Genomic DNA, 15403 nt, shown 5'->3' on the forward strand with positions numbered 1-15403 from the left:
AGGGGGAAAATGAAAAAGAAAGTTTGCGTTGAAGATCATCGAGAGAGTTACTTAATTAAGAGTAGTTCAGTTTTTTTTTTAATTATGAAACTTTAAAAACGAAATAAGTATTACCTTCTATATGCAGTTATCAAAATAACCATAACTATATAGTAATAAAATTAAATCGAAATGGTCCAAAAAAAATTAAGATGAATATACGTATATTTATTATTAAATACTGATAAGTTACTATCAGTAAAATATGATTTGCTTATGTGGAATGAATGCACGTCCATACCAGCGTTGCATATATTTTAATTTTTATTTAGTTTTGTCATATGACAGCTGCCCACTGCGTAACTGCGTATTTGCCTTACGTAGTATATAATAAACACAATACGTTCAACAACGAACGAGCTCTTAACGCCGTTCGTACGTACAAATATTTATATGCAGACTTGGCTTGGGTTAAATATTGCGACTAATTCTCTCATTTTATTGTCATTATGAATGCGTAAATATGTAAATCTATATACTTTTTAACTTCTTCATGGCGAGAAGTAACTAAATTTTGACGTGCCTGAATGAAAGTAACACACAACCCCCTCCTTTCCCGGCTTGCATATCGTTCTGTAATAGTACGATTAGATGATTATATTAGTCAATTGGTCAGAATTTTTTTTTACTGATCTGATTTGATCTGGGCTTGGCATTTTGATTATTTTGTCTCGCAACCCCGCCGTTTTAATAATATGGTTTGATTTGAATATTTGGATATAGTTATTAATATCATCATGGTAATGCCGTCCGTTCAGGTAGAGAATAAATAATTAATAAGTTCATTAAAGCCGAAAACCAAAAAAAAAATGGCTCTTGCCTAACGTTTATCAAATGTTATCTTAATAATTATTGGTAGTAGTGCATAAAGAGAGAGAGAAGGGGGTCTGCATCTTAAACTTTTAATACAAAATATGGTTTCTAATAAAAAATTAAACCATAATTGTCATAAATGATGATTGTGTCGTTCCCAACAAGCGAATACGGATTGGGTACAATTAAACAGGGATTAAATTTGTTTCACTTTTGCTTTTGTTTGTAATCCGAAGAACGGTAAATGTGCATGCTTGCATGCATTGGGAACCCGATCAGAATTGCCTTACTACCCAATACACTAGCCAGGCCAACCTCTTTCTAATTTTTTTTACCTTTCTTTTTTTTTTTTTAAAATTTTGTCGCACCATGACCTTTTTTTTTTTTTCTAGAACTATACTGGCAACGAAGACCAAAAATTCGACATTTTTTTTTAAATGGATTTTTACCCCTTCGCATCTTAATCTTTTACAAAAAACCAAATATGGAAATTATTAAATGTTCATCAATAATTATAGTATCAACTTACCTCATAATTTTTATAACGCCCGCGATGGATATAACCCCTTGGAGAAACCCAAAAAATTAGGCAATGATCAATCGCTTTTTCGATGATCCATTACTTCGTCAGAACAGTACTTAATGCAACACGTGTGAAAAACTGCGCCTTGTTGGTTTCATTTCATTTTTTATATTTTTTTTTATTTTTTGCTTTTCACTACATGTTTCTATATAACTATTACGATAAACGCCGAGAAAACCAAAAACGTATTGAATCGGAACCGAGAAAACTCGATAACAAGTTTATAATATGTTTTTCAAAACAAAACAAACTTTGCACAGATTTTTTTTTTTTTTTTTTTTTTTTTTGGACAATTTACAAGAACGGATTATAAATGTTTCCAGCTCGGTTTGGGCAATGTTTTAGTTATGCCAAAAAATACCCAATTCACTTTAAAAAAAAATTTATTTAAATTGAATTCCAATGTCATGCTATCATCATAATTGTAATTATTTTTTCAAGACTAAAAAAAAATTCAGTTAATATCAAAAAAAAAAAAAAAATTAATTTCAATTAAAGGAAAAACTCACTGGTCACGACGTCTTCATCCTTTAACGAATGTGACAGGCCCACGAATTGTGGTTGATGCTTAACACTCGATCCATATACGACCGCGGTTCGGAATTGGTCCACTAATGATTTATGAATGGCCTTGCAAAAATGTTCTACCGTGCAATGCCCTTCTCGCAACACAATCGGTTGCTCGTAATCAGGTGCTTGTCCCTTAGGCTTGGTGTAAACCCTGACCAGGTTTAACCTACCCCACATCATTTCCAACAACTCATCCACATTCCAGCCATGTTCTGATGAGATGGGCACCGCATTTGGAATGCGATACAACAGATCAAGTTCTTCGATCGAAATCGAATCGATCTTGTTTAACGCATAAATTACCGGAATGTACCGCCTGTTATGAGCTTCCAGCACGTCGATGAGGTCATCCACGGTGGCATCACATCGAATCGAAATGTCAGCCGATGATATGCGGTACTCGCTCATGACGGCCTTAATCTCCGCATGATCAATATGCGTGAGTGGAACCGTGTTTGTAATGTTTAGACCTCCTTTCTCCTTTTTCTTGATCATGATGTTCGGTGGCTGCTTGTTAATTCTGATGCCAAACCCTTCCAATTCGGCTTCGATCACTTTCTTGTCTGTTAATGGTTTTAACACATCCAGCACTATAAAAATTAAATTACACGTCCTGGCAACCGCAATAACCTGTCGTCCGCGTCCCTTGCCATCCTTGGCACCTTCAATAATTCCGGGAAGATCAAGCATCTGAACCTTGGCTCCACGATACATGATCACACCTGGCACGGTTGTTAACGTTGTAAACTCATACGCTGCAGCTTCCGAATGCGTGCCGGTTAATCGTGACATTAACGTGCTCTTGCCCACGGAAGGGAATCCAATAAACCCAACCGATGCTACTCCTGTTCGAGCAACATCAAATCCGACTATTTTAAAACAATTTGAATTAATTTTCTGTCACTTTATATCACCCATACACACACCCACATATACACAGAAAAAAAAAGAAAGGAAAATTTAGTTTTGCATTGTACTAACCTCCACCACCACCGCCACCACCAGTTGGCGTCAATAGTTCTCTTTTTAGCTTGGCTATTTATTGAAAAAAAAAAAAAAAAATTTAAAGCATTAGCTTTGATGTTCTATTTTATTGATATTAAAAGTTTTAAAAAAAATTTTAAATACCAAGTTTGGCTTTGAGTTGACCTAAATGGAACGAAGTTGCCTTGTTCTTTTGCGTCCGAGACATCTCGGATTCGATCTGGACTTATTAACATCTCAGTTTTTTTTTTTTCTCCGAAGCATTTGTACCTCTTTAATCTATATATAAATAAAAACCCATGCATGTCAGTCTATCAACTTTGCAAAACAAATCATTTTTCCTCTGTTTTTTGCTGCCATTTTTTTTTTTTCGTTTTTACCTTTTCAACCGTGGTCGACATTTTGTAAACTCCTTTTACTCCAATATAAAACAATAATCTGAAAAATAATTTAAAAAAGTGGCACGTAGAATGGCCTTCAATTATGTAAATGAGTCTGTCTATAGGGGGTTCAGACTTTTCTTTTGTATAAATATATAAATTCAATGATCATCTTGATGAGCTCGTGTATAAGGGTTTCTTTTTTTCCGGGTTCTGGCGTTATTATATAATCAAAAAGATCATTTTGGGAGTTTTCGTCCCGTCAAGCCGAAGACGTTTAGTCCGTTTACTTTTTTTTTTTTTTAAAAAATTCCTTTGAGGCAACATTCGTTTTTTTTCTTTTAATTGTTTAATTGATATTTGACAAAGAGTGGAGGGGGTTGGGAGTGCATCGCCTTTGTTTGGTTAAGCATATATACAAGAGTCCATATACAAACGAAGTTGGGTGCCTGAATGAGATTGAATACGTATCAGATAAAACAATCTTCGACAATCTTGTCTTCGTCTTATTTAGCTCAACATCAAAATTTGATTAGAAGAGCTTCACTACCATCGTTATTTGGTGCTTTCTTATGTCAATACCATCATCATCAGCATCCGCATCATCATCATCATCATCATCATCATCATCATCATCGTCATCATCATCATCATCAGGCTCAAGACAACATGACCGTGCAACGTCGAACTCGTTCCAATGAATTGCCACCGGTTGCCATCAACATTGCATCAGTTTCCGGTCCTGATTCTCACAAGATTGATAATATTTCAAAATTTGATGACTTGGTAACAGAGATTCGACGACAATTAGGTAAAACTTCTGGCATTGACTCCGTTGACGTGAACGTGGAAGAATTAATGGACGTCATGCGGCAATATCAGTCAAACAGCGAAGAATGGCGTAAATATGCATTAGCGGATTCAAGTAGGAATTATACCAGGTATGTATAATTTTTTATTTTTGTTTAAAAAAATATTAATTATGCAAATTATGAACTAATTAAAATGGAATGGTACAGAAACGGAGTGGACGACATGAACGAAAAGGCAAACCTGCTAATTTTGGTTTGGAATCCGGGACGGTCGTCTTTAATTCACGACCATGCTGACGCACAGTAAGTATTTAAAAAAAAAATTAATATGAGGACAGTATAATTTGATGTTGACATTATATGATCAAAAGCTGCATCATGAAAATTTTGCAAGGATCTTTAACAGAGCAAATATTCGAGTGGCCAAGTTCGGTTGGTCCGTCACCCATGAAACCGATAAGGACTTCCACTCATGATGAAAATTCGGTATGCTACATTTCAGATAAGATTGGCCTGCATCGAATTATTAATCATGACCCGTCACGACTTGCCGTGTCGTTACATTTATACACGCCACCTTGGGCAGCTAAATATGGATGCCTGGCGTTTGATGAAAAGACTGGCAAGCAGGTTAAAGTTAAGTTGTCAACTCTTTATAGTGATAAGGGCGTGCTTTGTGCAAGCATAGCAGACACGGTATAATTACAAAAAGAGCCAGAGAAAAGAAAAAAAAGGAAAAGAAAAGAGAAAGACAAAAAAAAATAAAATTTTTTATACATCATGGAGCGGCTCGTTGTTAAATTTCTCATAATTTTTTTTTTTTTCTAAATTGCATATATGGTGCGGGCTGGTAATGAATGTCTTTTTTTTTCATGTTCGGAGTATGGAAATTTTTTTTTTTTAAATTTATTTTGTCATTGATGCAAACCAATAGACGCATTACTTTTTGTTTTTCTTTTGGAAATAATATACATCATATATAATGACGATACCATATTGTGACCTCATTGTTATTTTTTTTTTTTAATTTTATTTAATTTTTAGAAAATACATTTTAACATTAATCTGGCGGCGGTTTTATATTATAAAAAACCTGTATTATTTAAAAAAAAAATTATAACTTGCATCCAATTTCTAGGGGAAAAAAAGACCCATTCTCGCCTTAATCCATTGCACAATACATTTAGAAGTACATGTTGACAAAAAAACAAAAAAAAGACACAGCTAACTCCGGTTATTATACCCATTTCCCACCATCACCACCAATTTGAACGTAAGTCAAATTAAAAAAAAAAAAAGAAAAGAAAAGAAAAAAGGAAACGAAAAAAAAAAGGTTCCATGATACGTGTAAGATCAGATCAATCTTCAACATCTGTTTCTGCCTCTTCAACATTTTGCAAGAAATCATGCGAAACAGGGCCGTCATGATCATTAGTACCTGTATTATTATCATGACTTGATTTTTGCGCAAAAATGTTATTTTGAAATTGCGAAGTTGCAGGTGATGATGGTGATGATGATGATGAAGGTAATGAACTTGATGGATTTAAGCTCATGCTCGATGATAACTCGTCTGTCGCATTGGCAAACAAAATTCTAGGCTTTATTGGTGATATTGCCAATTCATCATCAGAAAATTGTTCTTCTGTTTCAAATTCTCGAAACACTCTTTTGCCACGACTATTTACCTGTTAGCATATGACAAAGGTCTATGGTTTTTTTTAAAAAAAAAAAAAAAAAAAAAACCTTACAATACAAAATACATTCCATTCTTGCCTTCCTTGGTGTCAAGTGCACGTTTTGATGATGATTTTAATGATGATGAGATTGGTTTCATGCCCGGCTTGGTTACAAACGGGTCATTGTCATCATCAATTTGAGCAATCCGTGAATTTAAATTCGATTCCGAATCTGAATCGGGATCTTGAAAAATCGTAAACGTGGCATTTTGTTTATTACTTGATGATTTAAATTCATGATTGCTTGACGATTTTGAAGTGAAAAGCACGCGTGATACTGATTTCACCCGATCATTGTGGTCGCTCGTGACTGCGTCCGTGTCGCGTTTGATGGTACTCACACGTTGTTGAGCTCTTTTCCGTCTGGCATGCGGTGTTTCACGAGGAGTCAACATTGGCGCGCCAGCAGCCGTGCCCGAGATTGTCCTTGTCCTAGTCCTCGCCCGGGAACTTGCCGGGTCAGGTTGCCAACCTTGCTCGCCAGCGTTATCCTGGTCATGATTGATTTCAAATTTAGGTTGACCGTCGTCGATATGACCTTGACTTTTGTCTGATGACTTGATGTTTGAACCCATGCCACGTTGCCGTTGTTGCTGGTGCTGAAAATCCTGCTTCCGCCGTGCCAACGTTGCGTGATAATCAGTATCAAACTTGGGCCCGTATCGCGGCGTGCGGGGCGTGATAAGTAAGCCATCTGTCTCTGTTGTCCAATCCTCACGATCATTATCAAAAGACGACGTCCTCGTAGGAGTAGTTGCCATTGTGTAGTAATCAACTCTTTCAGATTATTCCCGGCTCTGGTTCACAAAATAAAAAAAAAAGTACGCTTTATGTGTAACAGCTTAGCTTGTATGCAGGTATAAATAAAATTGACCCTCTAAAATAATTGACTAGAAAACCGTCCGCTTGCGAAACTATTCTGCTTAATTGCAGTCGTATAACCCAATTGTAATTTTTGATCTTGCGGCCGCCGGCTACAACCACAACTTGGCTTGGGTTGGTTTCGAAAATTCGCAGATGGTTAGTGGTTTAGGGGAACCGACTGGCGGAGCAAGACGCGTCCCGGCTGTCAGACTTTTGACGCGTTGGCCGCCAGTGTTGGAATGGATTGGAATACGGAATACGTAGATGTAATGCTCCTGTCGTTGCTGGATGGCAAAAATATTTTTTGTAGCTGCTTGATGGTAGTAGATTGTCAAGCCGTGCCGTTGTTTACGTCGGTGCGTTTAATTCCTTTTTCGCGTGCAAAAAGTAAACAACTGCAAATTTCGACCGATATTACTCCCCACAGCACGAATTTGTCCAGCAACCTGACTGCACATGCCAAACAAAGCAAAATTAAAAGTAAAACAGTTATGTATCTAGACAAGGAGGCCCTTGCCGAGTCTTTGGCAATCTTGAACGCATCATTTCAACCTGAGCAACAAGCATCATCATCGACTTCGGCAGCAACGCCTCGTCAATTAACAGCATCAACTTTTGTATCGGACGAAAACCTTGCAAGTTCCGGTAACGCTTTTGGCAATGCCAGGCAGGAAAGACTTGAAATTGAATTACAACAGGTGCGGGCGGTTAATGCCACGATTACGAACGTGTTGGAATCCATAACAAGTGCGGAATCTAACCTTGACGTATGTCAACCTCTTTTTCTTTTTTTTTTCTTTTTACATCTAATTGTGGAAAATGTATACATTTTTAGAGGGTTGTATCAACTACGAAAAATGTTGATAATTTACTAAACTTGTGGATCCAAATTCTTTCCCAAGCTGAACATATTCAACGATTGGCATTTGATCCTAAATGGGAAGGCGCAACAAAAGTAAAAGAAAAAAAAAACACAATAATCAAATTCGCTTCAATATTTAAATATTTTTTTTATATGCTAATTTTTTAATGCAGGATGAGGAATTACATAAGGCCAGGATCGTGGCCATCGCAGAACAACATGCGCAGGCAAAGATTGAAGCTGAACGGAAAGCCAAAGAGGCAGTATTGTTAAGTCAAAAGAGAAAAGAACAAGAAGAGGCTAAACGGAAAAAAGATGCATTATTACAAAAGAGAAGTACGTCAATAAACACAATTGCGAGTGTAAACAAAAAAGCTAATTGTGTATAGTATATGGCAACAAGCTGGGCACGTCAAGGCAGGCCACAACTTCGTCGCGACCGGCCTCGTCATCAATATCGTCTTCAACGAGATCGACTACAACAACAAGTTCTTCTTCTTCTTCTTCTTTGCGATCAACGACTTCAACTTTAAAAACTTCAACCTCGCAAGCCACAAGTCAAAGACCAAAATCAACGTTAAAAAGTTCAACTTCAAACACGTCATCACGGAGTTCTGCTACTAATTCTCGAACAAGGCCACCTCCACCATCTGGTTGAATTGAACTCGTTGCAACCGTGCACTTTCTATAATACAATATATAAATTTTTGGTGAAAGAATGAGCTTGGATGGGTAATTTTTTAAATACGATTGTTATGAGTTTTAACTTTTAAAGAATATACCATTAATGGGTAATAAACAAAAAAAAAAAAAAGAAAGAAAAATAAAAAAAAACTCCAAATCAATGAACCGATATATTTTCCTCTCATGCCCCAATTCCAAAAAAAAATAAATCATTAGTAGTATTAAAATTTTAAAACCCATAACTATTTTTTTCTTTTTTATAAACTTTTGAGAACAGCATCCCGTCCAAAGTTTGTCAACCTTAATCGAGAAATAAAATCATCCATGTTCACATACGCTCCGCATAACCTGCGCTCGCCAGTAAACGCTGCTCGTCCGTGCATGACTCTCCAGTTATCGAATATCATGGGCATGCCTGGTTTTAATTTAAACCGGTATTCGATTTCCGGTCGAGTAATGATGGCATGCCATTTTCGAATCGCATCATAAAATTCCAAAACGTCGACATCAGGATCACCACTCCATTTGTCCATGGTCGACCTGTCATCATTGTTCCATCTTACCTGGGTTAACTCGCCAGTAACTTCGTCATGGTTTAAAATCGGTCTTGATGAAAGAGCCGGCGTGATACAAACATTTTCATTTCCTGCACTGTGACTCGGAATTCGAATCCGGGACAGCACCTTGTACGCATTCGGTGACTCTTCCCTGAGTATCCTGGCCGCCTTGAACCCGTCTGCCAATATTGATTCACCACCTGAACCTTCATGATGCAAGCAATGTAAAAGTTGCAGGCCAGGTGGATCTGTAAAATACGTGCCATCAGTATGCAGCCCAAGTGCCAGGTCCGTGTACGCGGTATCGTTTTTAGCAAGGTCAGACGTGAAATCCCAAAATCCCCCGTAATGAGTATTTCTTGCAAAAGAAATTCGGTTGATCAAGTTTTCCGTATCTTGTGGCGTGGCCGGCACGCCTTCCACAAAGCAAACCCCATAATCCTGAATCTTGGACGTCCACTCTGCCACGCCATAATCGCCCTCCGCCATTACGTCCGCATACTTAACCACGGGTGGCTTGCCCTCAATATCCTTTCGCTCCCAAAAAGTTTTGATAAACGGCAGTCTCCGCTCAATCACGGGCTGATAGGAGTGAAGATGAAGCCAATCCCAAGGATAAAAACTCTCATGGTCATCATTAAACCCTAGCAAGCACATGAGCAACCGAAATGAAAAAAAAAAAAAAAAAATAACACGGTTTTTAGATAGTACTTAGTACTTACATATAATCTTAAGTCCTTGCTCGACAGGTTCAACACTGGCAGGCCGAACGTTCTCGGGGATCGCGAACGTGTCCAGCAGCCTTTGCTTGGTAATTGGATGCAAACAATGCTCGCATTGGCACGAATCACGCAACCAAACGTTATGAAATGATGACGTGACACCTTCCGTCCAAGGTACATAAATTTTTTTGCTGTCAAATGAAAGTTGATGGTGAGGTGAGATTTCCGGTCGCACGGTGACTGAAGCTTGCGCTCCAAAGGTCTAAAAAGAAAAAAAAAAAAATTTTAGTTTTCTAAATGTCTAGTATTCAAGCTGCATTTTCAGATGCCTAAATCAATAAATCACATACTCGTCGGAACCTTAATGCATTTGCCTTTTTGTCTGACTCCTGCAGCCGATTTGCTGACTGGGGTTGCCAGGAAAAAATAGACCTGAGTGTTCGAACCGGGGCCAGGTTCGCAAATGCTCCATCGGATGCTCGCAACGATCTTCTTTAACGCCAGTATTAGTGCTAATCCGGGTCTGCATGACACATGTGCATGTATCTAAACATGTATGTCCAAGCAACGCATGAATGCTCACCTTATCTGGCGCAGATTGCCCAGCGATCTAATCAAACGTCGCATGCTAATTCATAAAATTTAGTTTAGTAGAATAAATAGCAACCCCGCCCTCCAGATATCTTATAACCTCTATGCACTACAAAGGTCCTTTTTGTCTGTGTACCACTGTTAATTATTTAAAAGTGCCATTGTCAGCAGCACTTTATCTGGTTTATCGGAGAATTTGCTCCTCCCAGCGCTTTTAAAAAAAAAACAAATGGAAGGCGGGGGCGGAATATAAACTTTAAAATTCAATTAGCAAAACTCTTTCGTATAGATTTCAGAATCTGGAAACGGACTTTAGAATCTGAAGACTCAATTAGATTGAGAAGTAAATCGGCAGAGGTTTGATTACTGAAAAAAAAATAAAAAAAAATAAAAAAGAGAGATCTTTATTAGAAGGTTGCAAACCTCCTTAGTAATAGTGATACAAGTAAATGAATGTTAGAAGCGTTTCAGAACATTTTAAACCGTGAATCAAATCATCCTTAAAAAAATCCAATTTCAAAACATGAAGCAGAAGTTAGATATTAGTTTATAATGCATTTTAAGCTTAGTTTTTGAGTTACAGTGTTGCAAAAGTTTTCACTCAATCATGTGCGACTGAATTTAACATTGTTTAACAGTTATAACATCGATTGATTGCCCCAACTATTATCATGTTTACTGGCACTCCTTAAGCATCATTAAAACACCATTCAACAACCCAATCACAGCCAACCATGAGCGATCTTGAATTAACCGGTACTGGCCAACCGCACAGCTCAACAGGTTCTCCAAATACTGCTAACCAAAACTTACAAGATTCAGAATCCGAAGGCGGATTCGTTGCCGAACGTGACGGTTCACCTGACCGCAAGATTCAAGGCTCATCGACCAGGCCCAACCTTTCCAGCATTTTTTCTCCAGATTATGCACTCCTTGATCGAGATTTTTTGCCATCAGTAAATCATGACTCACCTGGTTTGGTGATGCCGTCTCGAAATAACGCGGCGGGGTTGTCGGAATCACAACAATCCAAATTAATCAATTATCTTGACCAAGAACTTCTTCACGTGTCTCGCAAGTTTGTTCAAAAGACTTCATCTGATCAAGACAATTCAATCGATGGATTACTTGTTGATTTAAATAAGATTGTAGATTTGTTGTGGTATTCCGTGTCGAGCACTTCAACGCCGTTTATTCAAGCACAATACCTGCTAAAAATCGCGGACGACCTGAACGACTACATCACATCTCTGCCTATCGAGAATGCAAACATCTTGTTTAAGTTTATACGCAAATTGGATAAGATTTTTTTAAATTTGATTAAAGGTGACATTCCATCAAGAAGCCGGATCGGCAACACGGAAAAGGTCAGGCTGGAAGGAATCATCGAACGAACCAGGGTAGACATTGTGTCAACGTTAGGACCATCTTCAGATTATGATTATGAACTTGCCAGGGTTTATGAATTACTTTTGCAAGAGTTAAACTAAGCCGGGATGGCCAGTTTTTCACATGACAACTTGATTGCAAGCTTTTGCTTTCGTGCGCCTTCCGCCCTGCTGTGCGTCGTTTGGCGGTATGTCATCAGATATGTGCAATTTTACAGGAAGCGGATTTGAACGAAGGGGAAAAGAAAAAAAAAACATTCTCGGACGAGTGGCTCTGGTTATTTTTGAGGCCCGAATGATACATACTACCATGCGTACACCATGTGGCCGACTTTTTTGCAATCATTCATTTTTTCACAATAGATGCACCCCAGGTTCATCATCTTATACACATGTTAAAGTAAACGTAAACGAACATAATTCAACGTACAAAAAGAAAGAAATATATTTTCATTATTTCATTTCTCCGCTTCCCTTTTTTTTTTCTCTTTTATTTTTGGTTCCAAAATATTTATGCTGATCTTTTGAGTACCATCCGCCGTAGGTCTTCGTCTGTCCGTGGCTTCTTTGACTCCACAAATCCTCGATTCATGTATTCCTCAGTTTGAATGGTTTTTAACCTTCGTGCAATAAAATATTCAACCTAAAAAAATTGTTAAAAAAAAAAAAAAAAAAAAACGCTGAATCCTTCTAAATTCAAACCATTACACGCCAAGTTCTTACCCATGTCTGCCGACACAAACTTTTAAATTCAATATTTGAACATGCTGAAGAATCTTCAACCTGAGGATTTTTAATTTTTTTTTTATCCAGGCATGCAAAATATGCGTCTCGTGCGTCCCAGCATTGTTGCCTATCGCTTCTTGATATGGCGGCTGCCTTGTTTGGATCCGGCATTAAGAACGAAGAAAAAAAAACTATATGTAAATGGAAGAAGTTCTTTGACAGAATCCTGGCCCAAAATAAATTTTATGATAAAGAATACTTCCTTCTCTGTGTTTGAGCAGGTAAGACTACGTGCCAGGTGATGGAGACGATAAAGGTATATTGAACGTTTGCTCATCAAACCAGTCGTTCCCCTGAAAACCATATTATTACGGAAGTGTCTGTTCTTCAACTCTTTCACCAAGTCAACATTGTATAACTTATAATTACTATTAAAAAAAAAAACTGGATAAGAAATCGATAATATACATATAGATAATTCGCCAAGCCCAAGGTAGTATAAAATTACAATAAAACACAAATTTCGTTAATTGCCATCATAATTGTCCAATATTAATTATCAAATCTAAACTTCTTTGGCAACTTTATCGGTGAAAATCCTTCAAAATCATTTTCCTGTTTTTAAAAAAAAAAAAAAAAATTAGCGCCTAAGAAATTGTCGATCAATTAATAAATATAAAGCCGACATACCTGTAACTTATCAATTCCTCGTTTCTTGGGATTAACACTGCTCTCTATTGCCTCAAGTTTTGGAATCGGAATTGACGGACTGCTGTTAAGACTGAAAAGTCTTCTCTTAGTCGTCGGTAATGTTATCGCATTATCTAAATTTTTATTTGACGAAACCGATACGCTAGCCGCTTCAATAATTCTATTGACCATGGGAGTTATTACATCCTGGGCGTCTATTGCACGATTTTCCTTTTGAATTTTGTAAGTAAATGATTTGTGAATTGATGAAAACTCTGAATCAATTGCCATATCCGGTACCAAAGGTTTGGAACCATCTGCATTCTTAACCGGCGTAGCATTGGTCACTTTGCTAGTAATTTCGCTCAACATATCCCAGGGATACTTAATGGACAACTCATTTTTAATAATTTTGTCTGCTTGTTGAACATCTGACAACTGTGTCGCAGGAGGTGTAGCTGCAGTTACAGAAGTCGTTGCAGTTGCCGTGCCAGTCGTGGCCAAGCTCGACGTAGCTCCGATAACCGGTACTAAACTCTTTGGCCTCAGAATTCTATCCTTCTGTAAATTCGGAGGCAAAGGAATACGACTGGCACGATTCTGCAGCTTTGGTGATGTGCTACTCTTCAATTCTACATTTGATGGTAACTTGACGTCATCCTCCGTCGTCGTGTTTATCGACAGCGGTATTATAGAATTTTTGCTTGTCTCCAAACTTATCGAAGAATGTTGAGCGGTTTCTGGTTTTGGTTGTTTTAAATTTTCAAGCACATTCTCATTTGGTTTTCTGCCATCCTTTATATCCATGTACGTATTCCATTCATCCATTGTCTGGATTGCATCTTTCCAGTTAGAAGTCATAACGTCAAGCTCCTTCTTAAGCCGCACTATCATTTGATCTCGAGCTTGTATCTCTTCAATTGAAACATATCTTGGATCATTAAGCATTTCTTTTAATAACACAAGGCTGTTATTAATTTCAATTGATAATTCTGAAAATGATGTCGGCATGTATTGGAGCACGGATGCGAAATTCGTGTCATTGGCTGACTTCTCTCCCGTGAAAATATTCAAAGTCAAAGCGGTCTCTCGAATTAAAGCCATTAAGTTGGAATTTTCCTTGTGAAGATCTTCGATTGCTTCAGGTATCACGTTTGAAAATTGTTCCTTAAATGCAGCAACTGACCCTGAGTTTTCACTAAACGTTGATATTGAAGCAGCCAGTTCTGATGACCATGAGGAAATTAATAGCTTTCCGGAAGCCATTGAAGCCGGCTTAGATCTGCGAACATCAAACCCAGCCTTTTCCTTCATTCGCAAAATCTGTTGATCTCTTTTTCGTCGTTCAGTCTAAATAAAAACAAAGTTAAGAAACAAAAAAAAAAAAACTATAATAAATGTTCTTACAGCATCCTGGGCTCGAATCTGTTGTAGCATTGTCTTTTGCCGATTAATCTCTTCTTGCAAACTTCGATTTTGAACTTCCAATGTCTTAAGATTTACTTTAAAAGAACTGAAAAATGAAAAAAGAACAAAATTCAGTTTATTAAAATTTTAAATAGGTAATATGATAAAAAATGATATACTTACTCTTTCTGAACATTTGCCATGCTCAATTGCCGTTCAAGCGTTTCGCATCGAGCTTCAGCTTGTGCCTTAACATGTTATCAATAATACCAAATCTGAACCTGTTTTCAATAGCATTGACTTACTGTTAACTTTTTTAATCTTGCTTCTGCTTCTTTCTGTTCATGTAATGAATTCACCAAGTTTTCTCTCACTTCAGAATTTCTCTAAAAAAAAATTGGTTTCATTAGTTTTTTTTTTCCGCCCATGCTTTGATGCACGGCAATTAATAACCATCATAACGTACATTATGCTTTTGAACTAAATTGTAAATTAAATTTATGATCTTTCTTGCATCTTGCCCATCAGCAAAATTTATTGGATTGCCTTCATCTAATAAGCCTTTTGATGTTAAGGCAGCGTTCAGTCGTCGTGATGCGCTCGTAAGGTCTGTTTCGGCGTCCATTTAGTGAATCACCTTCAAACTCAAAACGACAACCAAATCTATTATTATTTTTTTCAATCAAAAGTTAATGCAACTTGGTCTATGGAGTTTGTGTTTGGTTGGCTGTATACGTGTTTGTTTACTCCGATTTCATTTCCGGGTAAACGCAGTAGCCAGAGTAACGAGAAGTAAGGGCTTTAAACCCACGCGCGGGATGGCAAATTTATCGAAAATCGAACCGGCATACAAATCAATTTACAAAAAACTCATTACATTGTTTCGACTTGATATCCCGTTAATCAAAACAAAAGTAAAAATTATAATTCACAATGGCAAAAGGATCATCTATCGTTTCAAAAATTCCGGTTGTTAACGTTCTTGCTTCCAA

The 15403-nt window shown here is 37.4% G+C and overlaps 9 protein-coding genes across 9 annotated transcripts; 4 read left to right on the plus strand and 5 right to left on the minus strand.

Moving 5' to 3' along the window:
- The first annotated feature begins 1083 nt into the window (after positions 1 to 1083).
- Positions 1084 to 1846, plus strand: V1514DRAFT_338196 (uncharacterized protein). The gene has a single exon (XM_066928798.1). The coding sequence runs from the start codon at positions 1464 to 1466 to the stop codon at positions 1746 to 1748; it is 285 nt and encodes a 94-aa protein (XP_066780889.1). The 5' UTR covers positions 1084 to 1463; the 3' UTR covers positions 1749 to 1846.
- V1514DRAFT_338200 (P-loop containing nucleoside triphosphate hydrolase protein) lies at positions 1723 to 3501 on the minus strand. The gene is made up of 4 exons (XM_066928799.1): positions 3370 to 3501; positions 3134 to 3209; positions 2987 to 3040; positions 1723 to 2874 (listed from the first exon to the last, which is right to left on the minus strand). Exons 1-4 carry the CDS (start codon positions 3388 to 3390, stop codon positions 1928 to 1930), a joined length of 1098 nt encoding a protein of 365 aa, XP_066780890.1. The 5' UTR covers positions 3391 to 3501; the 3' UTR covers positions 1723 to 1927.
- A 140-nt stretch (positions 3502 to 3641) lies between these two features.
- Positions 3642 to 5250, plus strand: V1514DRAFT_338204 (RmlC-like cupin domain-containing protein). The gene is made up of 3 exons (XM_066928800.1): positions 3642 to 4310; positions 4389 to 4484; positions 4553 to 5250. Exons 1-3 carry the CDS (start codon positions 3823 to 3825, stop codon positions 4881 to 4883), a joined length of 915 nt encoding a protein of 304 aa, XP_066780891.1. The 5' UTR covers positions 3642 to 3822; the 3' UTR covers positions 4884 to 5250.
- Positions 5215 to 6899, minus strand: V1514DRAFT_370025 (uncharacterized protein). Its single transcript, XM_066929971.1, has 2 exons — positions 5933 to 6899; positions 5215 to 5861 (listed from the first exon to the last, which is right to left on the minus strand). Exons 1-2 carry the CDS (start codon positions 6679 to 6681, stop codon positions 5540 to 5542), a joined length of 1071 nt encoding a protein of 356 aa, XP_066780892.1. The 5' UTR covers positions 6682 to 6899; the 3' UTR covers positions 5215 to 5539.
- A 376-nt stretch (positions 6900 to 7275) lies between these two features.
- V1514DRAFT_322544 (DASH complex subunit Duo1-domain-containing protein) lies at positions 7276 to 8304 on the plus strand (the record flags this gene model as incomplete). The annotated part of the gene is made up of 4 exons (XM_066926121.1): positions 7276 to 7551; positions 7620 to 7739; positions 7820 to 7982; positions 8036 to 8304. 4 exons carry the CDS (start codon positions 7276 to 7278, stop codon positions 8302 to 8304), a joined length of 828 nt encoding a protein of 275 aa, XP_066780893.1.
- A 102-nt stretch (positions 8305 to 8406) lies between these two features.
- V1514DRAFT_338211 (uncharacterized protein) lies at positions 8407 to 10403 on the minus strand. Its single transcript, XM_066928801.1, has 5 exons — positions 10301 to 10403; positions 10193 to 10237; positions 9960 to 10101; positions 9610 to 9871; positions 8407 to 9531 (listed from the first exon to the last, which is right to left on the minus strand). Exons 2-5 carry the CDS (start codon positions 10234 to 10236, stop codon positions 8588 to 8590), a joined length of 1392 nt encoding a protein of 463 aa, XP_066780894.1. The 5' UTR covers position 10237; positions 10301 to 10403; the 3' UTR covers positions 8407 to 8587.
- Positions 10404 to 10934: 531 nt separating this feature from the next.
- V1514DRAFT_286280 (uncharacterized protein) lies at positions 10935 to 11690 on the plus strand (the record flags this gene model as incomplete). Its single annotated transcript, XM_066925195.1, has 1 exon — positions 10935 to 11690. One exon carries the CDS (start codon positions 10935 to 10937, stop codon positions 11688 to 11690), a length of 756 nt encoding a protein of 251 aa, XP_066780895.1.
- A 409-nt stretch (positions 11691 to 12099) lies between these two features.
- On the minus strand, positions 12100 to 12485 carry V1514DRAFT_322547 (cytochrome oxidase c subunit VIb-domain-containing protein; the record flags this gene model as incomplete). The annotated part of the gene is made up of 2 exons (XM_066926122.1): positions 12100 to 12231; positions 12312 to 12485. The coding sequence occupies 2 exons, from the start codon at positions 12483 to 12485 to the stop codon at positions 12100 to 12102; spliced, it is 306 nt and encodes a 101-aa protein (XP_066780896.1).
- A 229-nt stretch (positions 12486 to 12714) lies between these two features.
- V1514DRAFT_370029 (Afadin and alpha-actinin-binding-domain-containing protein) lies at positions 12715 to 15118 on the minus strand. Its single transcript, XM_066929972.1, has 6 exons — positions 14878 to 15118; positions 14717 to 14797; positions 14595 to 14659; positions 14412 to 14517; positions 13005 to 14354; positions 12715 to 12929 (listed from the first exon to the last, which is right to left on the minus strand). Exons 1-6 carry the CDS (start codon positions 15034 to 15036, stop codon positions 12867 to 12869), a joined length of 1824 nt encoding a protein of 607 aa, XP_066780897.1. The 5' UTR covers positions 15037 to 15118; the 3' UTR covers positions 12715 to 12866.
- Positions 15119 to 15403: the final 285 nt, after the last annotated feature.

Source organism: Lipomyces japonicus, assembly GCF_038497905.1.
Source record: "Lipomyces japonicus strain CBS 7319 unplaced genomic scaffold V1514scaffold_71, whole genome shotgun sequence".
Lineage (NCBI taxonomy): Eukaryota > Fungi > Ascomycota > Lipomycetes > Lipomycetales > Lipomycetaceae > Lipomyces > Lipomyces japonicus.